At 38.1% G+C, this 27,588-nt stretch overlaps 1 protein-coding gene and 1 long non-coding RNA gene across 8 annotated transcripts in view; one reads left to right on the forward strand and one right to left on the reverse strand.

Moving 5' to 3' along the window:
- Nucleotides 1-2,183: 2,183 nt before the first annotated feature.
- LAMA2 (laminin subunit alpha 2) overlaps nt 2,184-27,588 on the reverse strand; it is a 772,685-nt gene continuing 747,280 nt past the window's right edge. For all 7 annotated transcript variants that reach the window (XM_050788287.1, XM_050788283.1, XM_050788285.1 and 4 more), the window contains 9 exons: nt 25,013-25,189; nt 24,607-24,775; nt 14,352-14,464; nt 13,846-14,035; nt 11,773-11,928; nt 9,639-9,792; nt 6,303-6,433; nt 4,139-4,361; nt 2,184-2,553 (listed from right to left, as the gene is read on the reverse strand). In XM_050788287.1, the coding sequence (XP_050644244.1) occupies nt 2,396-2,553; nt 4,139-4,361; nt 6,303-6,433; nt 9,639-9,792; nt 11,773-11,928; nt 13,846-14,035; nt 14,352-14,464; nt 24,607-24,775; nt 25,013-25,189 (1,471 nt within the window). In that variant the 3' untranslated portion in view covers nt 2,184-2,395. The remainder of the gene's footprint in view (nt 2,554-4,138; nt 4,362-6,302; nt 6,434-9,638; nt 9,793-11,772; nt 11,929-13,845; nt 14,036-14,351; nt 14,465-24,606; nt 24,776-25,012; nt 25,190-27,588) is intronic.
- Nucleotides 9,131-15,895, forward strand: LOC126953026 (uncharacterized). Its single transcript, XR_007725112.1, has 3 exons — nt 9,131-9,237; nt 14,321-14,518; nt 15,743-15,895. It is a non-coding gene; the product is annotated as an uncharacterized LOC126953026 (long non-coding RNA).

Genomic DNA, 27,588 nt, shown 5'->3' on the forward strand with positions numbered 1-27,588 from the left:
TACATATCTTTCTGTGCAAGACTCAAGAAAGAAAGGCTTTAGCTTTTAATCTAAGGAACCCAACATCTTTATTCTCGTTTATCCCACTCAGTGTCCAGATTAAGCCCCCAAAGTCATGTCAGTGTTTAGTGCAGATGTATGTTTCCACTTTTAAAACACATTGGTTTTCAAAAGTTTTATTTCTTAAAGTTTGGTTAAAAGATATTCACTAGATTCAATGTTTTATATATTAAATTCACTAGATTCAATATTTGATATAAAAAGATATCTCTTTCATTTGAGACAGAGTCTTGCTCTGTTGCCCCGGCTGGAGTGCAGTGGTATGATCACCAGCTCACTGCAGCTTTGACTTCCCAGGCTCAAGCAATCCTCCTGCATCAGCCTCCTGGAGTAGCTAGGATTATAGGTGCATGCCGCTATGCCTGGCTAATTTTTAGATTTTTGGTAGAGGCAGGGTCTCCCTATGTTGCCCAGGCTGGTCTCAAACTTCTGGGTTCCAGTGATCCTCCTGCCTCGGCCTCCCAAAGTGCTGGGATTACAGGTGTGAGCTACTGCACCTGGCCTATATTATTTTTTTAATAGGTGTGGAAATGGCCAAGACAAAGCTAATAGTAGGGTTCTGGAATGACTATAAAACTCTTTGTTGGCATGGAGGATAATGTTTCTTTTTAGAATAGTGGTTCTTATCCTTGACAACACATTAGAATTGCCTGGGAATGTTTTTTAAAATCCTCATGCTTGACTGGGCACAGTGGTTCACACCAGTAATCCTAGCACTTCGGGAGACTGAGACAGGCAGATTTCTTGAGCTCAGGAGTTCAAGAGGGCAACATGGTGAAACCCCATCTCTACTAAAAATATAAAAATTAGTTGGGCATGGTGATGTGCACCTGTAGTCCCAGCTACTTGGGGAGTGAGGCAGGAGGATCACTTGAACCGGGGACATTGAGGCTGCAGTGAGCCAAGATGGTGCCATTGCACTCCAGCCTGGGTGACAACATGAGACTCTGTCTCAGAAAAAAAAAAAAAAAAAAAAAAAAAAAAACCTTATGCTCTGGCTGTGTCCTAGACAAAATCAGAATCACTGGACCAGGTACCAGATTTTTAAAAACTCCCTAGGCCCTTTTCTAAAACATAGGCACTTTTCTAAAACACTGAGCCAGGGTTGAGAATTGCTTCTCTAGAATGAAGTTGTGTGTACAAATTGTATTGAGCAACTGGACGGTGGTGAAATAGTGAATATGTCAGTCATCACCTCGATTGGAAACAGCACCTTCCTTCCCCTAGTGGATAACATTGTCAGAGAGGATTATTCTTTTTTGCTAAAATTTTTGCTAAAATAGGAGAAGAAAGTTTCCTGTTCTTTACATGTTCTGAATTCTTAGACTGCAACCATTGTCTACTAAAGATGGCAAATGAAACGTTTCCTTTTTAAGCTGGTGAATGAAATCAAGGCCAGTCTTCTCACAGAGCTCTTTGAAGATGACTGAAATCATGGGTAAAAGGAGAACAAAACACAGAACTTTTTTAGAAAATGAATTTGTTAGGTCAAATTACAACTCCAAAAGACTCAATGAAGTATGCCTTTTAAGTTTCTGGTTTATTGTTTCCTGATAAGTAGAAATGCATTTCAGCATTATTCCTCTCCACCTAGGTGTAAATTGTGATATTCACTGTAGGCTTAGAGAGTCCCAAATCTTAGTACTGTAGTATCAAATGTGTGCTTAGTTGTCATTCATAAGCTTGGTTCTGGCATCTCCCCAAAGCCCAAAAATCATTATCAATAAGAAAATCAAATAATTAAGCTTTCTGGCCTGAATCTGATCTATACCCTCTACCTTCAGCATAAAAAGCTATTATCTCATATGGCTAGTTAAACTCTCTAATCATGAACTTGGGTCAGGAAAATGATTTGCTAATTCTTTCACAAACAGAGTAAGAGAACTGATTTCCTCCCAATCACACATGCCAAATTCCCTTGCTGTCAGTGACTTGCACAGAAGGCCAAAGCTGACATACATGGTAAAGGATGATAAAAGTATTAATAGGAATAAGTTAAAAAAAATTGCCTTCATAAATTACATCTGAACTCTTTCCTTGAGATGACTGGAGTGCATGTTGCAAATTCAACAATTTATGGCCAGTTTCCTTTTATCCTTAAAATCACACAAAACAGGCAATTATTTAGAATGAAATAATTAGTTTAATATTTATAGACTTGAGAAAGAACTTGAATTAAAATTCAGTCTGTAGTCTGAATTAGCACCATCTGAATACAGAAAGAATTCTATATACATGCACAAATTAGTTTAATTAACATATATAGGTAAAATATATTTGTTTTACTTCATATGCTTGTTTTGACAGACCCTTCCTGGGGTTACACTTATTTTTATTAGTTGGCTGGGCATGATACAGGTTGAACGCCCCTCAGTTCCAGGGCCTTGGCAAAATTAACTTCCAGTGGCTTGCCCGTGCCTTTGGTGAGCTTCAGGGATCTGACGCAACCTCGGAACGGAATGCTGGTGGTCAGGCCAAACTGCTTGAGGTCATCTGAAAAAGGCAACGCAAGAGGGCTCAGCTTTGAAATGCTCCTGCGCCAAATGTTAAGAGCATGTTTCAAAGTCACCTGTTAGCTTGAGATTAAATTGGAATGCTGTTCTATGCAAAGTTAGTGGTTTTGTTTTTAGCCTTACTAATAGAATTGTGAAGAAAGATCAACTGAAATTTTTTTTGAGACAGGTTCTTGCTCTGTTGCCTAGGCTGGAGTGCAGTGGTGCAATCAAGGCTTACTGCAGCCTAAACCTCCTGGGCTCCGGCGATCCTCCCTTCGCTGTGTTGCCCAGGCTACTCTCCAACTCCTGGGCTCAAGAGATCTGCCCATCTCAGCCCAAAGTGTAATTCCAGTGTTGGGATTACAGGCATGAGCCACCATGCCCAGCCTCAACTTTTTAATAGTTATATATTATAAAATCTGAAAACATCTAGAATATACATCTTAAGATATGAAATAAAGTGGTTTGGGATGAACAAATTTACAGTTGTGAATTAAAATCGTAAAATGTTAGTTCATGAAACAAAGCAATTGATCAAATACTTTTAAGTACTGACTTAGAACTTTTTGAAGGTGACTTTATCACTTTCTTACATTGTAAAAATAAATCCCTAAAGGTTAAGTAGTTTGGAAATTCATGTAGAATCTTCCTCTTATTATGGAGGTGCTTGTTTCAGCAGGCCTACTAGGTGTTAATCAGGATCCCATTTCATAGACTGAATGGAGAAGTACATTACCTCCTTCGTAATGTCTTGGAATGTATCCTGATTGAAGCAAAAGATCTTTTTAAAACCCAGAAGGCACTTTGGAAAGAGGAGCTGTCGTTGGGCCCCCATTGCATTTCTGTCAACGTTGCTCTGTCAACAATTGCTGAATATACATTTTGCTTGTTTCATTAAGCAAAGGAGCTTTATGTAAACGGGGACAAAAGTTCCTCTCGACAAAATGATGAAAGACCATTCCAGGAGGCTATGTTATTACAGTACTTATTAAGAGCCACTTGGCTTACTTCTCATCAAGTTGGCCACTCTTGTTTATGGGCACTTTAGGTAAATCTCTGCAGTTCACATGCTATGTTTAATGTGCTAGAGAAGGATTTTGAATGAGGATTTATTGCTTGGGTTTCTCTGTAATATAAATATAAACTCTATAATAACATAAGGGGGAAATTAGCTACGTTTAACCCAATGATTTCCAGAACTTGAGGAAATAAGTTCCATAACATTTTATGATTCCTCTGGTATATTAATTTTAAAAAAATCAGTAAGAACACCAAGTTTGGCTCCAATTGCTGTTAAATGCCTCATATCTTTTATAAGCCAAATTCATTTCCTCTAGCTTCAATCTCTCCACAAATGAAACTTTGGGGGCTCTCATGAAAAGTTCAGTCCCATGTGGTTTATATAATATGTTCATTTTACACACTGGAAATTTTAGGTAAGGTGCTATTTATAGGAGCAGATTCTAAAGCTAGGAAGCAAGTACACATAAGCACACATTCTTAGACACATGTAAATATAAATGATTTCAAAACCACTAACATAAGAGAGCAAAGACATTCTTGCTGGGGTAGCCAACACTCACCTGGGAAGCCTCCAACAAACACAGGGTCATTTGTGTCAGCTGATGTAGATGCTGGGTTTAGGCTTTGGGCTTCCACCTGGTTCCCATCGACTGTGAGCTCGATGCGGTGTTTGATCTTGTTGGCAGTGACTTTATGCCATTGTCCATCACACAAATGCCCTGGAACCCCAGCATCGTAGACAGCAGTGAATCTGCCGGCGCCATTGTCCACATGAAACATCAGCTGGAAAGCAGGAAATAGAACAGTCACAGATGGTTTTATTAAAGAAGTATCATGATGTTTCACACATAAAAATGATCAGGTCTCTAGGAAAGACGTCGGCCAGAATCATTTGAACTGGATGTAACTGGGCATATTGAAAAAAATTTTAAAACTTGATAGAAATTAAAGTATAAATCTAATCACCAGGAGCCACAAATTATGTTCTGTGCTTTGGGGCATTGTTGGGAGTTAATAGGCAAGATACATAAAGCTGGTAATAATTCTGCTTTCAGAAAAATTTGAGGCCAGGTGACAAGAAAAGGACCTAGTGTACACAGGGAAAAATTCTACCTCAGATCTTTGTAGAATGTGAGAGTTCTTACTGAACCTTATAAAATTTTCTTAAAAGATATTGTTTAAAGTGACTATTTATTTGGTTTACAAATTCAAAGTAAAGGATTTTTTAAATTTTAAACTTTTGACGTTTTAATTATGTTTTTTCTTTCATGGATTTCATTTTATATACAAGATTAAGAGTTACATAAATTATATTTTGGAGCCCGTTTCATGTCACAGGTGCCAAAGACCTGAGCCAGAAGGCCAGTTAAATTCCTAACAATGAAGAACTTAGATTAGAAGTTCTGGTCTAAATGAGAAAAATCTGTTTTTAGTAATGTGGAAAGGCCCCTGAAATTTGAGATGACAGAATTCTTTTGAAGCTGGTGAAGAAATGAAACATATTGAAACATTAAAAACATTAGTCAGTTTGGCAACACATTTGACAAGGTAAAAGAAATGAAGTCTTAAAAAAGAAGATTAAAAAGGCAAGTAAATAGGTGAAACGTTTGTAAACTCTAGTGATGTAATTATTACTGAAATGTTTACTATATTGGGTGGAGTTTGCATATAGATTGCATACTATATTGGGTGCATACAATATTGCATTCTATATTGGGTAGCTTTTGCATGTAAAAGGAGCTTGGTGAGAAATGCACATGATAGTGACATATTGATGGTAACTGCCCTTAACAGCACTTGATGAAATGAAGCTTACTTGAAAAAGATGTAGTAAAAGTGTGTTTTGAAAATTTGGTAAAACTATTAAGTGTTGTTTATTTGTTCACCCTTTTTTACCTCTAAGCTGGTGGATCCTTTTTCCTGCATTACTTTTGTTTGAGGACAGTTTGAAAATTGAGCGGAAGGAGGAAGAAAGCAAGAAAAAAATAGTTTAGGTCACTATGTGATTTTTCTTCTTGGGAGGCAACACTAAGGGTAGAAACGTGAACTGAGTTGAAGTACAATTCCTATTTAATAGCCAAAGAGAAAACTTGTGAAATTTCTTGTTCTGCCTTCTCTTTTTACCTGCTGCCTATAGTGCAAAGTTGTCTCACTGCAGGGCTTAGAGAGGTGTTTAGAATTTGATTATCAATTATTATCAATCTGACACACTACTTTTATAAATTTGCTGTTTTTTGAAATGGTATCTGGATGCTCTTTTAAAAAATTGAGAAACTGATATGTCAGTTGGCTACCTTGACTTCTAAGAGATGCCTAGCCTGTTATAAGAGGCAGACTAATTTTAGATGATCCACACCTCTGCCTTTTCTCCCACTGGAGTCAATAGTTTCATAGACAGTGTGTTGCTTAAGAGGAGAATAAGAGTGTATTCATAGCAACACAGTAAGAACTTGAGATCTCAAACTATTTGGTTCATTATTAGTCAACATAATTGGCTTGCTGCAGAATTAATGCATTTAAAGTTTATACTGGCCTACACAATAGTTATGCTGAAAACATACACAAATTGAAATAATCCAGAAGGATGAAAACATACAATTTAGCTTTCTCCCAACAAAGAATACAGCCAGGCTTCAAAATATTCGAGTTCGTCACACATGAACGATATCTACACATCAACAATATCATGAAGAAATCAGAAATGTTTCGATTGCTGACACTCACCTTTTCATCAATCATTTCAATACCCATTCCATCCATTTTTTGACTACTGATCCCCAGAAGAACTCCAGTTGTTCTAGTTGTGCGGAATTCAAATTCTACAAGAAGGTCCAATCCCACTTTGAATCCACCAACTGCAAAATGAAGATTTTAAATATTGTGGATTAGAGTATGGGGATTGTTAATTCAAACGTGTGCAATGCATGACTTTTTATTAGATTTCAATTAAAATGCTAGCTAATTCTAATGAGGGCTGTAAGTTTCAGAACTTGCCTGGCCTATCTTCCACCATTGTGTCCTGTAACACACTCCATAGTTATTACTTCTTTTCTGGGCTGCCTTCCCTTCTGGAATGTACGTTCTATGAGATCAGGGGCATTGTCTATACTTTTCACCATTTTATCCCTGTGCTTACTAAAGTGTCTGGCACATCATGACGGTTTAATATGTATTATTTGAATAAATGGATACACACTGAGATTGACTCAAAGAATCTCACTGTCAGGTATTATTATCTTAGAAGTCTCTCAGTTGGGTTAAGAAAAACATTTCAGTGATTTTTCAGTAAAATTTTAGTGGGGCACACTAAATGGTGCCATAATCATCTGAAAGGGTTCAAAAGTTGCCACACATTTTATTAATACAGAGAGAAACTGTAAATACAATGTTGATGGGAAGTTTCTGGGACATAAGTAGACTTATCTTGTTCATTTCTCTATGATTTTCCATATTTGACTCTTTGATTTCTTTAAATCTTTGAGCAAGTATTTAAGATATGCCTCTTAGGAACAAAGTGATCTGTTAAGATCTGTCTAGACCACGGAAACTGAATTGAGTATCAGGGAACTACTCAGGGGAATTTTCTCCAAGTCTTCTATTTATTAGTCAAGAAATAAATGCTATGTGTAGCCACAGCTGTCTCCAATGAAGGATGGTAGCTGTTATGTGAAAGACTTTTGTTCTACTGAGAACCTCGATGGGTTTGGATTGGCAAAGGTGGGTTCATAGCAGATTTTAACAATAAAAGCTAGCCAGTTGTGCCTGGGAAACATAGTGACACCCATTCTGTAAATAAATAAAAAAAAAAATAAAGGGTAGAAGAAGCTGAATTGTTCTGCAAAATAAAACCAAAAGGGAGAAGTAAGGAGAAGAGAGGAAGGACATGAGGAAGTTCGGCTGAGGACAGAAAGAATGAAGAGGTCAATACAAAGTCCCAGTGACTGGGTCGGTGGAAAAACATTTAAGAACAAAGATGTCAAAGGTTAAGATGAATTGTATGTTTTCCAGTGAAGTGATCTCTTCTGACCACCCAAGTCTTATGTAAATTGTATTACACTGTGTGTTCAGGGGATGGCAAGGGCCATTAGAAACAGAGGAAGTGGGTAATTTTCTGGTTTGGTCTGATCCAGAATTATAAGAGCCCAGGCAGGATGGCAAGTCAATCCATTAACTGCAGAAGCTGAAGCTGAAACTCATCACAAAATTTGACATTGAAATGGGCAAAGACTTCTTGAGTAATAACACCACAAGCACAGGCAACCAAAGCAAAAATAGACAAATGGGACCACATCAAGTTAAAAAGCTTCTGCACAGCAAAGGAAACTATCAACAAAGTGAAGTGACAACCCACAGAATGGGAGAACATATTTGCAAACTACCCATCTGAGAAGTGATTAATAACCAGAATATAAAAGGAACTCAAACAATTCTACAGGGAAAAAAAAATCTAATAATCCTATTTAAAAATGGGTACAGGATTTGGATAACATTTCTCAAAAGAAGATATTCAGATGGCAAACAGGTATATGAAAAGGTGCTCAACTGATCATCAGATCATCATGCTCAACATGATGCTCAACATGATGATCAGTGCATCACTGATCATCAGAGAAATGCAAATCAAAACTACAATGAGCTATTATCTCACCCAAGTTAAAATGGCTTTTATCCAAAAGATAGGCAATATAACAAATGCTGACGAGGATGTAGAGAAAAGGGAACCCTCGTACACTGTTGGTGGGAATGTAAACTAGTGCAACTGCTATGGAGAACAGTTTGGAGGTTCCTCAGAACACTAAAAATAGAGCTACCATATGATCCATCAATTCCACTCTTAGATATATACTCAAAAGAATATCGAAGAGATATCTGCACTCCTATGTTTATTGCAGCACTATTTACAATAGCCAAGATTTGGAAGCCACCTGTGTGTCCATCAGCAGATGAATGGATAAAGAAAATGTGGTACATATATATAATGGATATGAATAAGCCATAAAAAAGAAAGAGATCCTGTCACTTGCAAGAACATGGGTGGTTCTCGAGGTCATTATATTAAGTAAAATAAGCCAGGCACACAAAGGCAAACATCACATGTTCTCACTTATCTGTGGGAGCTAAAAATGAAAGCAATTGAACTCATGGAGATAGAAATTAAAAGGATAGTTACCAGAGGTTGGGAAGGTTAGTGGCAGGGAGGAGTAGGGATGGTTAATGATACAAAATAGTTTGAATGAATAAGAGTTAGTATTTCCTAGCACAAGTGTAACTACAGTTAAAAAAAATTAATTGTACATTTTAAATTAACTAAAAGAGTATAATCAGATTGTTTGAAACATAAAGAATACATGTTTGAGGTGATGGATACCCCATTTACCCTGATATGATTATTATGCATTGCATGCCTATATCAAAATATCTCAGGTAACCCATAAATATATACAGCCACTGTGTACCCACAAAAATTAAAAATCAAAGGATTAAAAAATTATTATGTAGAGGTTATTTCCTATTTTTTTTCCTAGCTGTACCTTCATGACCGGTGATATAAAACCATACTGGAAATGTTCATTGGAAATGGAGTGGAGAAAGCCAGAAATGATGCCAGCCATCGTCACCATCAACAAGAAACGGACACGGGTGTGCATTGTGTGTATGGGTATGTGTTGAAGGGGAGGAGATTATGAAATACAGCCTTGCAGGGAATTGAAAAGAAGAAAAAAAACATATCTCCAGAAACTGGAAGGTAGGAAAACAACATAGTATAAACATATGAGTGTTCTTGCAAAATTATTTATTTTGCTGTTCTTAATCTCCAGTGAAGGAGATGGAATAAATTCTCTAAATAGACCTTTACTTTATTTCTTCTATTAATTCTTATCAGGATCAGATACGTGAATTTTTAAGAAGCATTTTTGAAATTACTTCCATAAGTTTATTTTTGGCTTAAATAAAGGATACTAGTTTAGGACTCTGGGAACTTTTATTATTTGGTACTAGCAAGAAGTTAGTATTTGTATCCAGTTAATAATCAACAGGAAGGAAATGAAAGAGCCTTACCTGCTTTGGCAAAACCTGTTCCATCAAAATATGTTCCCCTCTGAGCATTTGCAAAACATGTCCCGATATGGAAGCTGGAGGTGGGCTCTTCCAGATCAGCAGGGGCCTCTGCCATGTGGAGATTCCTGATGCAGCCGTCAATGCTATAGGTCACCTAAACGTTCAGATCAGAAGAAACAAATGTCAAGTTTTAGCAGAACTTTGCCTTTACGTAGAATACAATCATTTGCGGGGTGCTCTATGTGTGTGGTTATTGGCCAGTTGTCTTAGGGTAGGACATCCCCCAAAGCTGCCTGGGTTCTCTATTACCACCAGGCTTCCTGGCATGGATGCAGAAAATCCTGTGTTGTGCTTCTCAACTCAGATGTATCTATCCTGGAATATGACTGTTCTCATAGTCTAAATACTGCACACTATGTCTCCATTGGTTTGACAGAGCTATGGGCCCCATGTGGGTATCATAAGTTTTAATTGGTCTCTTATGTTCCTGATTTTATGTTTCTATTAATAGTTTATTAAACTTACTATATACACATTTTGTCATAGCCTATGTTCAATTTCTATTTGAAAAGGTAATTAGGTTTGGTTCAGTGCTTCTTCCTTTTGAATATCTAATGAAAGCAGCAGACCCTCCCCTAAGAAAATGCAAATATGCATAAAACTTGAAAGTTTGCATAAAACATCGGGGATTCAAGGAATTTAGAAGTAACTCAATCACACTCTGGTCCATTATATTTTATCTGTTTTTAGAAATTCAAGTGAATTGCTTTTACCAGTGTCACTTCAGAGACTTTTGTTTTTGATAGACCTAAAAAGCATATCCAATAGCTATGAAAGGAAAGTAATACTGATCATCCACAAGAGAAGCCAAATGCTGAGAATTACAACTATAATGGGTGATTGTCTTTGATGAGTGAGCAAATCTACATTATCATGTGTTCTAATTTGAGTACAGAAATGTATCACATTTGTATCTAGTGTGTTCTCTAAAAGCACGAATCAATCCCCCATGCTTCTCTCAGAGTAACACTTTCCAAAGCAAACTAGGACACATGGTCTGATAAAAAAATTATTTGGTGAATATTGATTTACAAAACTGTGAGGGCTTTAAATTCTGAATCCAAAATTGGATAACTGTACTCTAACTACTGCATCTCTCAATATTTGCTAAATCTCTATGCCTGAACACCATGAATACATACCATCATTTTCATCTTTCAGTGCTTTTTACATGCCTGCTACTCTTCCAATCACTTTATTTTTATTTATTTATTTGTTTTTTGAGACAGGGTCTTGCTGTGTCGCCCAGGCTGGAATGCAGTGGTGCTATTACAGCTCACTGCAACCTCTGCCCCTCGGGTTCAAGTGATTCTCGTGCCTCAGCCCCCGAACTAGCTGGGACTACAGGCACATACCACCACACCTGGCTAATTTTTTGTATTTTTAGTAGAGACAGGGTTTTTGGCCAGGCTGGTCTTGAACTCCTGGTCTCAAAGGATCTGCCTGCCTTGGCCTCCCAAAGTGCTGAGATTACAGGTGTGAACCACCACGCCCAACTCAATCATTTAATCTTTATGCAATCCTTTGTGTTTAGTATTATCATTACCCTATTTTGCAAAAGAGAATTCTTTGTTAAAAAAGATTAACTTGCTCCAAAACACACAGCTAGTCAATAGTTAAATAGGTATTCAAACCAAGAGAGTCTGGCTCCAGAATCCCCACTCAGTGTTCCGTGGCATTGTCTCTCATAAGCTAATCTAAAAAACCTTCTGTCCGCCGGGCACGGTGGCTCATGCCTGTAATCCCAGCACTTTGGGAGGCCGAGGCAGGCGGATCATGAGGTCAAGAGATGGAGACCATCCTGGCTAACACGGTGAAACCCCATCTCTATTAAAAGTACAAAAAATTATCCAGGCGTGAGCCAAGATCGCGTCACTGCACTCCAGCCTGGGTGACAAAGCGAGACTCCGTCTCAAAAAAAAAAAAACAAAAAAAAACCCTGTCCCTTTTCAGAAAAGATAACTTCCTACTCACCTATCAGCTTTCATGGGCCCATGTGACCTAATAAATCAAAATATATCAATAAATGAATCAGTCATATATTTAGGTAATAAAGAAGAAATTAGATATTTACTGGACCAATTCTTCGGGTAGTGTAGTTGATGGGTAACCCACCAACATATAGCATTCCCACAACATCCAGGATGTCAGCTTTTCTGGGACTAATGGTTCTGTTGGAGGCCCCATCTACATAAAGAATTCCTTCTTGCTTACTTCTCATTATCTTAATCTACAAAAAAGAAAGAGGTCATTAATGCCAATCCTGAACAAATTTCAAATATGCAGAGTATAAGACATAAGGACTTTAACAATGTTACCAAGAAAAATTGAAACAATGTACACAGTGCTTAGTATGTGCTAAGCCCATTATATATGGGAAAGTTAAACCCATTTTACAGAATATCTCAAATTCTGTCTTTTCCATGACTACTATCACCAAAAGAATACCGAATTTTCCTGGGTCAGTTTTAGGTTGAAGTCTCTTCAGTAGTTTCCCAAGTGTGGATATGTGTTGAGAGGGAGGAATGTTGTAAGGAAGCCTGCAGACTAATAGCACTTTCATGAATTAAGTGCAGCAAAATTCATGTACAGTTTTAAAAGTGCCTTAGTTTGATTGAGCAAGGAGCCTGGGCTCCCAACACGATTTCAGATACGCTACGTCCCTTTGCCTAACAGGCCCTTCTTGTGTACAATTAGAGAAAGAGTGGCACAAATAGGCTGCACTTCTTTCTGCAGAAACTGATTAGTACAAAGTCAGGGAGGAAGACAGAGAACTGACTGAGGCTGAAATTAGGGTGGTGGAGCGAATTATCTTCTGAGACAGAATGAAATAAGGGGTGTAAAGACTGGCTGGAGTATAAAAATCTTGAGTCTGAATTTAGGTAAAGGAGCATGAAAGCCTGTAAAACGCTAAAGTACCATGATGGTTTAAAAATTAGTCTGGGTCAGGATTAGAGTAATTTAACTCTTCATTTTACATATATTTATTCTGGTTTGGGAAGTAATTTTAAAAAACCATCAAAAATAAAATCCATTTTTAATTTGACTAATTATAGTATTTAAGTCCCTTTCTTAATCCCAGCCTCATTGTGGTTCAACGATATGTCTTTTTCTCAAGTGTCATATTTATTATTCTATTAGCTAGAGATGGAAGAAATCTTAATGAGAGCTCCTTCATTTGGATCCATATTTGCTAGTCATAAGCTCCCAGCAAAAATGAAGATTCTTTTTCTTATTTCCATGATAACAAATTGGTTGGCTTTGCGTTTTTTAAGGTTTTTTGACTTTCTAGAATATGACAAGTCCAAGTATGTTAACATTAAACAAATCTAACATCTAATAATATCGTACTCTGAAAATTAAAAATTTTATTGGTCTACCTAGGGAAGCTTTACTTCATAGGCTATTGCAGGTGCAGAGACAAATGTTGAGATTTTGTTTTAATCAGGCAGTATATTATCTATTTGCAGTCATGCCAAAGAGGACAGTAAGCTGGCAAACGAGCCTTCTGTGCCCATAATAGTACCAGTTTCTGGGTGTAAGGCCAACGTTTTTAAAATTGTTCCAAATAACTGTCAGTAGAAATGATACCTTAGAGCCCTTTAAACACGATAAGCCAGAGATTCCTGGATTCCTGGTTTTCACAGACCAGTGTGTGGTTAGGTGGGGAGCCTTGGGACCCATTTTATTGTTGCCAACTTTTGCTTTTGGCAAATACTATTTCATAATAGAAAGGCCTTTTAGCCACCATAAAAATGCTATAATATAATCTCAGAATAAATATTATTCCTTCAGATCGAATACATCGAGCTTTATGATGAACACACTCTGTTGTTCTACGTTTCTCACTTAGAGCAGTGGAAATGTCTTCAGCCGCCTGGTCTCAGTTTATGGGTAGAGGTTTGAGAACCACAGCCATATAGCAGTGATGGAACCATGATGAAGCATGTCAGTGGTCAAATGTAAACCTACACAGGTCTGAGCACATTTTCCAAGATTGTAGTAGTTGTATATGGCACTCATTTTATTTTTAGCTTCTGCCAGAGTCAGTGTCTGCCCTGGCAAAATATACTGGCACCAGGAGAATGCTGATGGCTGCCACTCACTAATTCCCTTAGGGTACTGCCAATATCCAGGGGACTATTACCTTGTGCCACTGGCCATCATTGATTTTGGTGGGGATCATGGTGTTGGTGTCCCCACTCCCCAAGTCATAGCTGAAGTAGGGCAATCCATTTCTCAGCTGAACTGTGGCAAAATCAGCATGATTGATGCGAGCCATGTAAAAAAGCAAGCCAGATTCAGCTTCGGTTCTTACTTCCAACTCAATTGTGAGACTGTGAAACAAAAGCATGCAAAGTCAAATAGAAAAATAAGAGCATTCTCATGCTAAAATAGAGCGGTATCAGATCATGGCTGCATTTTCATAAAGGAGAGTAAAACCTTCTCAGAGATGAGGAATGTCCTGGACTACTGATTTCCTACATTGGGCTCCTCAGGCTCAAATAACATTCTATTCTCTACTGTACTCAGTAAATTAAAAGAAAAGCTAGCTTCATTAATTAATAAGTGTAGTAGATTAAACTTAATTAAACACGAATACTCAGTTCTTCATTTATCAGTTCTTTCCCAGTGTCTCAGGATGATACATACCGGTTTTTAACTTTGGTGTCATCAAATGCAATTGCAATGTGACTGTTTCTTGAAAGCCCGAACTGCTTGCTCCCCATCAAAAGAGCTGGTTCTGATTCTGCAGCACAAGGACCCTGTAAAATACCCAGGAGAGAAAGACAAGAGATTATGGACTGTTCTTTAAAAAGGTAATGATGCTGTCTAATTGTTTCTTACATATTAGAGTAATTCTTTAAGAATAAAAACTGTACATTATTCATCTCTGTAGTCTACTGCATAGTAAGTACTTATTATCAAGTGCTCAGTGAGTGTGAAGCAGTTTTCTTATATCACACCCTTGAATTGCTAAAGGAATGTGCTCAGACATATGTATTGATTAATTCAGAGTTTCATTATCCTCTAAAAATTTATTTATATTTCTGAGAAAACTGGAATTTCCCTTTCATTTTTCCTTCACGTATGAAGAGTTCTATTCTTAGAAGATCGAACAGTGAAAATGACAAGCTAGCCGCTTGGGTTATAACAGTAGAAAAATGTGTTTTTTTTCTTGCCCTCCCCATTTCCATCTCCCACTATATTACTTTTTCTTGAAAATTATCAGTCCACTAGAAGGTTTCCATGAATTTAGACTTTCAAGATGGTGTATCTAAACCTGCACGTCAGCCCATTCAGGCCCTTGCCAGTTGCTAGGCAACCCAGCACATTTTAAAAATGTAACCCACCATACACCATTTCAACTGCCACTGTTCAAAGATCAGCTTCCCAGGGTGCTGAAGGGGGAGAGCTAGGTGCGGGGCTGTGCCGTCACATGGTTTAATGCTCTGCTGTCACCATCTTGAAATTCTTAATAATTTTTCAATGAGGGGTCCTGCATTTTCAGTTTTGCACTGGGGCTTGCAAAGCATACAGCGGTCCTGGCTAAGTAGATCACATTTGGCTACCATAACACACAGCTCCATAAATAATCAAGGCTCCTTAAATTACCAAAGCCACAATTCCTTTCCCTGTTCTCTATTTTCACAAGATAGCTCGATATACAGGCTGCTTAGGAAGGCTCTTAGAACACGCAGTACATGAGAAAATAACCTGCACACTCTCACCAACACATCTGTTTTTAAGATCTGCACTTAATAGCTCTGGCTGGGCCACTGCCCCAGTGAGTGCTGACTCAGCAGAGGTTCTCAAGCAGCCCAAGGCAGGCTTTTGATGCACAGTGTTCTTCCCAAAGAGTGTACCTCAGAGATGACTCATCAGCACACAGGACATTTTTACTTGATGAGGAAAAGCCTTGTTCTCTTTTCTCTTGATCTTAGTCAAACGAAGCACTCTGCCACAGCAGGTAAAAGGCTTTAAGTGTTTTGAAACACTATAAAATTGGTCTTCATGGAAGTATTTCCCTTCTTGCTTCCCAGGAGATGGTCAGTTATAAAGAGCAGACTGGCCGAAATTCACACAGCTATGCAAAACCCCGTGGGCAGGACAGGAAAATGCTATTCATTCGCACAGTTGAATGGCCTCTTTTAGAGTCAGCATGTGGCACCTTTCTTATTACGCTGCCTGCAAAAAGAGCCCGAATGGAGACGCTTCGGTAGCTTAAGATCTCAGTCATGAATACTCCTATTAATAGAATTGGGGTCTTTTATCAACCTCTCACGATACTTCTCGGACGGAGGACCATCTCGACAAACATGCGGAGCCTGCGGTCTTCCTCAGAAATTGCTAAGAGAATCCTATCTGCTGTGAGTCCACTGGGGACAGAATTTCACTGAAACATCTTTACACCCTCAGCTCTGAAAACTGAGGGATTAAAATCGTGAATGGATGCTGAGGAATTAGGAAACAATTACATGTAGCTCAAAAGAGAACCACCAGTGGGTTATGTCCATGTTATTGCGATTACAGTCACTTGTCTAATTCCTATATGTAAATGTTAATATAACTTCTCTATTAAAATTAAAACAAATTTCAAGGTGGCAGTTGTACACTGCTGGTAGCAGCTGTATGTTGTGGGGGACTTTTTGATTGCTGGTAGACTGGACAGGTGTATCCAAAACTGGTCCCGAGCTAAGCAGCAGATTTTTGTTTGTTTTTGTTTTGTTGTTGTGTCGTCGTACACTATCAGATTTTCTAGATGGACAAGGCACTGGTCAAGTCATTTTAGAAAAAAACCTTTGACCAGAAAAGGACAAGGACTTTGTCAAAGTTCTTTTAAGAGTCATTGCAGGACACACCCGATTGAAATTTAGGAAGAACAGCACCTCCTGGATTAGATCCTCCATTTCTGCAACGGGCAGCCCTGGAGAAGCAGGCAGAAGCAGTGCTTAATAAAATGGTGTTCTCAGATGAGCCAATGTTACGGAATAGTTGTACCAAACTGACACTCTAACATGTAACCTCAAAGTTTAAAGCCATTATGGTGTATAGCCCTTTGTTTTTAAGGACATCCAAGGTGATGTTTACTATCATTGATTTGCAACAGGATGGATGTTGTTTTAATAAAACTTCTATCACCTTCCTTTATTAAACTGGTAGTTGGAAAAGGACTGAGAAGTGCTGGTGTGAGAGGGTTTTTATACATGTGTACCTCAGGATTTAAATGGGACAAAAATTCCCCACCCTCTAATTTGACAGTGTTTTGTACAAATCTAGATCTCCCCCTTGCTTGGTTAAAGGATGTCTTCCTTGCATCACTTTTCCTGGGGTAAACTGAAACCAAGTCTGATGGGCATGGAGGCTCATGTTTGTAATCCCAGCATTTGGAAAGCCGAGGCAGGAAGACCACTTGAGGCTAGTAGTTTGAGACCAGCCTAGGCAACAAAGTGAGGACCCCTGCCCCGCTCTGTCTCTCCAAAAGAACAACAACAACAACAACAACAAAAATTAAAAAAAATAAAAAATTAGCCAGGCATGTTGTTGCATGCTGAAAGCCCCAGCTACTTGGGAGGCTAAGGCAGGAGAATTGCTTGAGTCCAGGAGTTCAAGGTTAGAGTGAATTACGATTGCATCACTGCACTCCAGCCTGGACAATAAAGCAAGAATCTGTCTCAAAAAGAAAAAAACACGATGGAATCAGGGCAGCACCAGTTTATTGGTTTGCCCGGTGTTGCTTCCTCTTCTCTTCCTTCTGCCTCATGTTCCACAGTGGGTGGAGCTGCTCATTCAGCAGCTCAAGCTTCCTTTTTCCTTCTAGAATGTTAAAGGGGGAACAAGTGAGATGGAACAGACACTGCCCCGTGCTTTGCTCAGAAATAAAATGATCTTGTCATTAAGGATGTTTTCAACTCTGCTTGCCATTAAAATCTAAGCTAAGACAAAAGGGTAAGAGAAAAGATCTAATGAGGTAATTTTAAGGAACTTTTAAAGAATGGTCATTGCAAGATGAATCATCCTTTTCTAAGCTAGTGTATACTTGAAGGCATCCTCATCTCTACGGACATGATGCTTTGCCTGTGTTGTTTTGGACACACTAATCTCTCAAATGTGTTAAAACAAGAATAATAATAAAAAAAAAATTCACGGTCTCAGTAGAGGCTCATCAATCTCAACGTGTTACAATTCTGCCACCTTGTGGGGACTTTTTAAAGTACTAGAAATAGATAATGGTGAAAATGGGGTATGAAAGGAAGACAGATATGCTTGTTTTTCATTTGCCTTTGCTTGGTAGGTTACAGGTTGTAGGCAGACAGGACGTGGCTGGGGAGTCTAGCGTGGTGGTGCACCTGTTGATTATATCAGTGACGTGGTCGGGAATAATTATGGAGGAAGCCATGCTTCCCAAAGCCTTGTTTACGGAAGTAGATAGTGCACCAAATTAGTAATGGGGCCAAAACGTTTTCACCCTCACAGTGTCACTTGTTTAACTTCAGGTCAGAATAAAGCAATGGTCGGTTCTATCTGCAGATTGGTGGCTGACATTTGGAAATGAGTTCTTAGATTCAGGAGTGTGTATAATTCGTTGATAAGCATCTCTTGAATTTCCTAGGTCCTGAGCAGAGATTTATGTTGCATTTATCAAAACTGGCATCTTTGTTCTTGAAAGCACCAAACAATGAATCATCATAGAAATTGCATAATTTTCTTCTTTCATGAGTCAATAATTCCCCTAATAAATGTGGGCTAAAATCACATCTGATTCTTATTTGTCATGATTTTCTTTATGGATGAATAAATGGAAGATATTTTTTATAGCACTGACTTTAATCTTCTAAAATATAAAAGCCCTACTCAAGATGTTTATTGAGAAACTGAATTATTGTTAACACTGCACTTAAGCTCATTTGGTGGGTCTTGGGCATTTACAGTAATATTTATACATTAATGTCTAAACAGGGATTCCTTGATATGTGGAAAATATATGTTTTCTCTGTGAATACATATCAGTAGCCAATCAGTTTATCCTTTGGCCTTGACTGTACTTAGCTCTTAAAGGTGTAGCACTAAAGCTCCTAGGGGAATCACTTTCCTTTCCTTTATTATTTCCTTCTCTGTTCACTTCTTTTCCTCAAATCCCAAAGAGACCTCATCAGTACAGGAACTCTCCATGGCTACTTGTATTGTTTTTCTTAGTTTTCACATTTTAAACTGTGAGGTTTACAGCTGAACTCTTCAATAAAATTCAAGTAAAAGAATGTAACCAGCTCATTATCTACAAATCCACACAAGCTATCCTTGTTAAAAAGACTTGGTCTAAACAGTGCACATACTTGCAGAGAACTTGTCACGTTTCCACATGTCAACAAATTTCTGTAATACTTGAAGTTCAGCCTCTTATCTACCTCTACCTCCTGCCATCCTCCATGAAAAATATCCACAAATAGAACACGTAGAAATGTTTTCTCTAGCTCTGAATGGGCTAAAGAATAAGAGAGAAGTATAAAGAGAAGACAAGCTACCATACTATGAAATGAGATAATATGCATGAAATGCTCTTTAATCTAGCATGTTCAACATGAATTAATCATAAGATTGACATAATCCATTTCACAGGGCAGAGCTTTCTCAAGACACTCTTACATTGCCCTGTAGTATAGTGAATGTTGTCCTCATGCTGTTAGTTGCTGGCAGGATTGGGTGTGATGGGTGTAAAGAAGAAAAAGAAGGGCACTGAGAATAGGAGATCTTTTCTGTCAACTGTGCTAGCACAAATATGGAGCTCATAAATAGGCAGTTCTCACTTCAGGAGTTAACTTTTAAGTCTTAGTTCTTAAATAACTCTTAAAAATCTAAATTCTGGGCCAGGCATGGTGGTTCATGCCTGTAATCTCAACACTTTGGCAGACTGAGGCAGGTGGATCACTTCCCAAGAGTTCGAGACCAGCCTGGCCAACATGGCGAAATCCCATCTCTATTAAAAATACAAAAATTAGCCAGACACAGTGGAATGCACCTGTAGACCCAGCTACTCAGGTGGCTGAGGCTTGAGGATTGCCTGAGCCTGGGAGATTGAGGCTGCAGTGAGCCATGATTGTGCCACTGCACACCAGCCTGGGCAACAGAGCAAGAAAAAAAAAAAAGAATCTAAAGTCTGATACAAAAAAGGAAAATGGTGAGAATTGAAAATTATGGAGGACTTATTTAATAACCACATCATTACAATGCATATATCATTACATATCAAACCAATAAAAGGGTTTGGAATTGCTTAAAAATTGAATACTTACCACATCCCTTTTTTTTCTAGCACCTGTCACCCACCCTAAAAATGTGAAAAGTTAAACTAACTAGAATAATTAAGTTAAAGAAACACAGAAGTTAAACAAACACAAGAATAAATACAGAGATGGAATGTTACTTTGAGCCAGGCATGGTGCTGGGTGCTTTGCATAAAATGTATAACTTATTCCCTCATAATAGTAATCCTAGCAGGAAGATATTACTATCCTTATTTGTCTGTTAATTATTTTACTTTTAGAAAGGACAAGTAACCTGCCAGAAATCATGGAATAAAAGTGGGAGGGCTATGGCAGAAAAAGCAACTCTCTCTCTTTTTCCCTGAGCAGCAATGATAATATCATATTCAACTTTGCACTTAGTAGATGCTTAATAAATATTTGTTATAAATTAAACTGTAAAACTTTTAACTTTTAATAACCTTTAAAAAGAAGACACCTTTTTCCCCCTACACACAAAAAAAGAACATAAGAAAGGAATCAAATTAAAACAGAAGATATGTGTGGCTCCATAATCTGAACTCTAGAATATGATACAATTAATAGAGATGGAAAGTTCTAAAAAATCTAATCCTGACCACACAGTCGGAAATAATTACAATGTGCAAAAGAAGGGGAAATAGGCTGGGCGCCGTGTCTCGTGCCTGTAATCCCAGCACTTTGGGAGGCCAAGGCGAGAGGATCACCTGAGGTCGGGAGTTCGAGACCAGCCTGACCAACATGGAGAAATCCCGTCTCAACTAAAAATACAAAATTAGCCAGGCGTGGTGGTGCATGTCCGTAATCCTAGCTACTTGGGAGACTGAGGCAGGAGAATTGCTTGAACCCGGGAGGCAGAGGTTGCAGTGAGCTGAGATTGTGACATTACACTCCAGCCTGGGCAACAAGAGCGAAACCCTGTCTCAAAAAAAAAAAAAAAAAAAAAAGAAGGGGAAATAGCAGTTGGAATTTAGTTATCTGGGTTTTAGTTCCAACTATCGCTCATGTTGGTAACCCTGGGCCATGCTGTAAGTTTGAGGGCTTTCTTTCCTCATGTGCAAGTTAAGAGTTGGAATCTTTAGGGTGTCTTCTAGCTCTAATGTTCGGTGATTCTTTCTAAACCAACCAATTTGGCGTGCTACTCAACTTTTTGCTTCTGTCTCATCTACTAAGTGGAATGCTCTGTTTTCGGAAAAGTTAAAACATACACTGCTGAGAGGAAATGGAAATCGAAATTAGAACAGAAGGTTATAAAAAAAAAAAAAAAAAGAACCTTAAATGAGTAAAAATCTCCATTCCCAGATGGGCAAGTATCTTTATTTTGAGAAAAAGGGAAAAAGTGTGATCTCTAAATACCACAGAAAAATGTGCTTGAGAGGCCCTATAAAATGAAGTTTGTGTAAGTACTTAGAAAAGTAAGGTGATCCATGGAGGCTGGCAGGGTTATCCCTAAAAATCCAAACCAGCACAGGTTGAGAGACCTGCCTGGAGGATGTTCTAGTGATAGATAAGAAGGTCCATGAGGTTCTGCTTGATTGAATAAGGTACTCGATTAGGAATTAGTAGCATTGTATCTATTAAAGACGTTAAAACTTTCTTAGGTGCATTAGTAGAAATATGGTAACAATTAAGGGAGGGAGGGGTTCCACCATCCCCTGAGCTGGTGACTTCCTTTTGAGTAGTAGGTGCCATATTATGAAGGGAATATTTCAAATTTAAGAATACTGATCATAGAGGGGTAACAATTAGAAATGAGGTAATACAAAGAATACCTGAACTAGGGAAATGGTTAGCCTAGGGAAGGAGAAGACAGCTATTTTCAAATTCTTGAAGGGACGTTAGAGAATACATAATAAAGTGTGTTTGCCTGTAGAAACACAATCATTACATAGAAGTTTTGGGGACTCATTTTTACCCCAATATAACCAATGGCTTTCTAACAACTCGAGCCTGCCTTGTCATAACACTGGAAAATCTTGTCAATGAAGTGTTCAAGCAAAGGCTGTAAGTATCATATAAAAGGAATTCATGCATTAAGATGGTGATTGGACCAGATGATCGTTAGGGCTCTTGCCAATTTCACTTTATACTTTTAAGTTAGTTGTTTAGAAATTAGGCTCTGTTTTCTCCTAGAAACATTTTTATAAGTGGACATTAGGATCCAAGGTCAAAAAAGTTCATTCAACTCATGATGTTTTCTAATTCTTCAATTGAAAATGCATTCTTGAGTCTGAGAAACACATGATTTTCAGGTATATAAGGGTGAAGAGGAGGATCATTAACCTTACCTTTGCTAAGCAAAGATCTAGCCTGTGGCTGAATTATAAAAGAACTGACAAAACATTCTGGAATCCATGTGGCAGATCTCAGGAATGCCTTAGGATGAAATCAACACCTGGAACTAATCCCCACATGACTGATGGTTTTCCACTTGCTAGCTGTGGGATCTTAGGTATTTTCCTTTGTAAAATATAATACTTGCAGCAATATAAATAAATGTAAATAAAACAATTAATAGTGTGGAGATCAAATGAAATAAAAGATACGAAACACCTGGCAGAGTACTGGACACGTAGTAGTTATTCACTAAATGCAGGGATTCCTCAGATTGTCTATGTGGGTATGCTTTTCCCAGTTTTCAAAGAACTTCCACATACATTATCCCATTTGATTTTTCATAATAACTCTATGTGGTAGGCAAGGTAGGTGAAATATCCATATTTTACAAAGGATGAAAGGATGCTTGGAGTGAATAACCAGTTTCCTTGAATGATGGTTATTTGGCCTCCCATTGAATAAATATTTCTAGTGCAAGGAGCACATTGCTTAACCAATTCCATCGTGGACACTAAGGAAGAGAATGAGATATTCAAGAGTTTTCAAGATCTGCACTCAAGACAACATATCCCACCCATTACTGGTATGGAATACAACCGCAGCACATGAGCTGTAAAGAATGTAGTGACCATGACCGTCTTTGTTGTATTGGTGGTAAGAATGTAAATTGGCATAGCCTGTGGAAGAAGCAATTCAGGTATGTGTATTGAAAACCTTAGACATATTCATCTTTTGGTCTTATAATTTCCTAACTACTTATTTATTTTAAGAATAATTGGAAATAATGAAAAAGTTTGATGCATAGAGGAGCTCATCAGAGTATAGTTTCTAATAGTGAAAAACTGGAAACACTCTCAATAGCCTACCATGGTCTATTAAAAGAGAAGAAACTGGAAAGGCAGAGTGTTCCAGAGATAAGGAGTCAGACTTTGGAGTCTGACTCGCTAGAATCAAATTCTTACTCTGCCTTTTACTAGTGATGTGAGTGGGTTGGTTACTTAAGATAGCTAATTCTTATTAACTCGACTAAAAATAGAAAGACTATGTTTTACGGAGCCGTTATGAGAATTACATATATGTTGAATGAAAATTCTTTAGCCCTGGGCTGGTGAAATACTAATTCTTATCATTACTATATAGTACTTACGCCATTTATTAAACGTTCAGTATGTGTGAGTCATTTAACAAACATTATCTTTTAAAACTCTGATAAAAATCTTTGATGTCTGTGCTGTTAATATCCTCATTTGACAGATGAGGATACAGAAATAGTCTGCGGCCAAACCCCCCTGAAAGCATCTGATCTTTTCTTATCTGGAAAGCTAAGCAAGGTTGGGCCTGGTTAGTACTTGGATGTGAAACTGAGAAATAGATTGGCTAGGTAGCTTTCTCAAATTCACACAGATGGTCGGTTACAGTGCTGGGATTTGAACACCAGCAGTCTGACTTGAGCCCATGCTCCAATCAAGGCTATGTGACCTCCAATGCTATAAATAGTTGTGTGTCTCTGTGTGTATATATACTTAATACTTAACATAAAATCATATTAGACATACACATTTATATGATGTTTAGAAACAGTTTTTATTTATTTATTTATTTATTTATTTTTATTTTTTGGAGAAGGAGTCTCACTCTGTTGCCCAGGCTGGAGTGCAGTGGCACGATCTCAGCTCACTGCAACTTCTGCCTCCCTGGTTCAAGCGATTCTCCTGCCTCAGCCTCCTGAGTAGCTGGGACTACAGGCACACACCGCCACACCAGGCTATTTTTTTTGTATTTTAGTAGAGAAGGGGTTTCACCATTGTTGCCCAGGCTGGTCTCTAACTCCTGAGCTCAGGTAATTTGCCCGCCTTGGCCTCCCAAAGTGCTAGGATTACAGGCGTGAGTCACCCTGCCTGGCCTAGAAACAGTTTTAGTGGTGTATTATCAGTTTCTAAAAACAGGACACCAAATTGTATAGAGGTAGGACATCTACTATGCAGATAAAGAGGCCTGAAAACCAACATGGTTGCCTGTGTCATGGCATTATAGGTGGCTTTTATTCTCGATTCTGGATATTTCTGTGTTTTCCAACATTTCAACTGAAAATGTACTGTCTTGTAAACAAAATTAAAGGAAGAAGTATAGGTAAGTCATTCAACAAAGATGTAAGAATAGGTTTTGATAGGTTATATTTCCTTCAATTCTAATAGCAGAGTGTACTAGATATCCTGAATAATCTTCCTTCTGAAATGACTCAGAAAACTAGGTAAAAATTAGAAAGCAATGGGGATAATATAAACACTTACATGTGTCAGAACTGGGGTGGGTGTAGGAAAGGCTGGGGTGGGAACTGGCTCAGGCTGGATAACTATTTCAGCTGGAGCTGCTCCATCTTCATCTTCATGGAGTTTCTGATGGACACAGCGACCAATGTCAGCGTTTTTGAAGGATACAGGCCTTGCAAAGTCCATGGGGCTAATAGAATGTAATAAAATAAGATTTTTTTTATTTTCATTTTTTTGCTTCCTTACAATTAAGCCCGATCTCTGCATGCCATTTTAAGTCCATCAGTGTGCTTTTCTCAGTCTAAATTGAAGATCCTCATTGTTTCCCTCCTCCCCTGCATAGCTGTAGACAATGTAGATGCATTGGGACCCCGATACCGAAAAATAAAAATAAGAATTAGTAGTAGTAATGAGGAGATCCACTTACACAGAGTTAATAACAAGATTCCACACACAGCCTTCAAAAGGAGGAATATTTCTGAGTGGGGAAGGTTGAAATTCAGGTGGAGCACCTCCAACGAAAAGCTTTTTAACTTCAAGAGGCTGTTCAACTGTCAGGTTTTGCATATATCTTCTGTTTTCATCGACTTGAACTGTAAAGATGCTGATAAAATATTAAAATTAAGTATAAATCACATCTCATTCAATACAGTTGGAAATCAAATTCTTTCCTGCCACCCTTCACCCCTCTCAACCATAGCTTTTAAGGGAGCCAAAATTGGATGGTTGGGAATTCTACACTAAGCAAACGCAGTTCTCAGGATCTCGTCCCATGACACCCTTGTTCACTCTCCCTGAAAGTTTACTGAAACCAGGTCATGGTGCACTGCAGCATTAGCCTCTGGCGGAGTTGACAACAGCACTGTGCAGCCCAACACATGAGGTTGTGACAACTGAGGCTTCTGTACTGTGCAGTAATGTCTAATTGTATAAGGGTCGGCGGGTTTAGCATAGCGTGGGGTCTTTCTTGGGTTGTGCTGTCTATTATCTTCTTGCTGGGGAACAAACCATCCTCCTGAGAGCTTAGATTGCAGGAATCAACAGCAAACACTTAAAGCACATTTTATAAACAATGTGGCTGATGGCTTTTGAATAGAAGAGGCAGGCAAGAACACCCTGCTAATTGTTCCTTGCAATGATTTTCCTTAGTGGCTGTTTCATTAATTTCCCTAATTTGCTTATGAGAGATAACTCACACACTGCTAATTGAGAACCTCATGCTACTTATTTACAACAATCCTTGGAACCCTGGGCCAAGAATCAGAAGGAGACAAAGAGTTCTGATGAAAATGACCAAAGGCATTTTCTCTTTTGTTCCGGAAGCAAGTTTTGAGTTTCGGTCTTAACAGTCATCACGGTGCTATTAGTCATAAGCATTAGTCACTAGCCTGAGGATCATGAATGGATTACTGAAAGCTTACTTTATATGTGGAGAGAAAACCAAAGTACTTGGGTGGAAACCTCAGTCCTAAAGTGCCCTCTTACTTGATTTTATGAAGAAAAACCACATGTAGAACTGGAAAAAACAATAAGCCAGGGTAAAGATGCTCCGAATTGGCACTTTACAAGCAAGAGAATTCAAAAGTAAGAGAAAGGGACAAAAAATGGATTTTGCTGTGGCTCAAAATGTCACCGTTAAGGGGGTGAAGAAGCTACCAGTAAAATTTAGTTTCAAAGAGAAAATAGCGTAAAATGACATACTTTTGAGGTTTCTTTCTTTACCAAACTATGGAAAAATGTGTTGGCAAAACCCAGAAGGTTCAGCTTCCTTGCTAAGAGTGTCGGTGGTTTTCTGAGACGAGAATTTCAGAAAACCACTCACTTCCGGGTATGTGTGACTCATTGGGAAACCCCTCCCCCACACCCTTTTTCCCCTTTAGCTGAAAGCAGCCTCTTAGCAACATGATATCACAGGGATCCTAAGGGTTTTAATGAGGGATATAAGCCTCTATTAAAGATTGTCCAAGGAGAGTACATCTCTGTTCTTGATTAGAATTTTACAAAGCTAGAGGCCTTCCTCTTTATGGTGTAGCCTCTCTTTGTAGTGTGGTTCTGCCACAAGGACCATCATAGTGACCCTTTTTTTTTTTTTTTTAAACCAGTTCACAGGGTGGTGATGGAGAATGAGTGTGGGCTTTCAGGAGGAACATACTGGAATTAAGTACTAGTGTGGAAGCTTACTAGCTGTGTGACCTTGGGCAAGTTATTTAATCATGCTCAGGTCCATTTCATTCATTTATAAGATGGAGATAAAAATGCCTACTTCAAACAGCGGAAAATATTAATTAAGGGATTCCCCTGAAGCTGTATTACTTAATAGGGCATTGCTAGAAAACTATAGCTAAATCCTGCTCATATTTTACCTTTTAGGAGCACCAAATCTAGATCATTTATTTAGTTTTCATTGAGAAGGACATTGTCAATAAGTCCATTATGATTCTGGTGTGTTTTCCATTTTTAAAAGTATTTATTTAACAGCTTTTTACTGAGGCCTACTATGTGCAAAAAGGTACATTAAACTTTGTATTACTTTAGGATTATAATAGGTCAGCTTTATTTATTTATTTTCTTACAGTTTCAATGGCCAATTCTTAGAGTTTCATAATTATCTTATTACTTATACCTTGTTTCTTATTTGTTTGGAATATGGGTTTAAGATTTTTTTTTAAAAAGCATATCAATTGGATTGCATAATTGGAAGAAGATATTAAGAGAAATAAGTGTCCTAGCATTTGTTATTTACATAATAAATAAAATCTAATCTTTTTTTCTGTTTGAACAAACTTTGGATGTTAAGAAAGAAAATATTTAGGTTTCAGTGTTAAAATCTTTATCTCATTCTGGAAACCCCAAGTGACTCCTAAAATATCTCACCCTACTTTGTGACCTTTAGCCTATTTCTGTACCTGTGTGAAGAAAGCTTTCCCAGAAGAAAAACTCAGCTCATTTGCTTGTCCTATTTGCTTAAGTAACTACTTCAGGCTCTTAGGGTTTGATGTTTTT

The sequence above is a fragment of the Macaca thibetana genome, chromosome 4 (assembly GCF_024542745.1).
Source record: "Macaca thibetana thibetana isolate TM-01 chromosome 4, ASM2454274v1, whole genome shotgun sequence".
NCBI classification, from domain to species: domain Eukaryota; kingdom Metazoa; phylum Chordata; class Mammalia; order Primates; family Cercopithecidae; genus Macaca; species Macaca thibetana.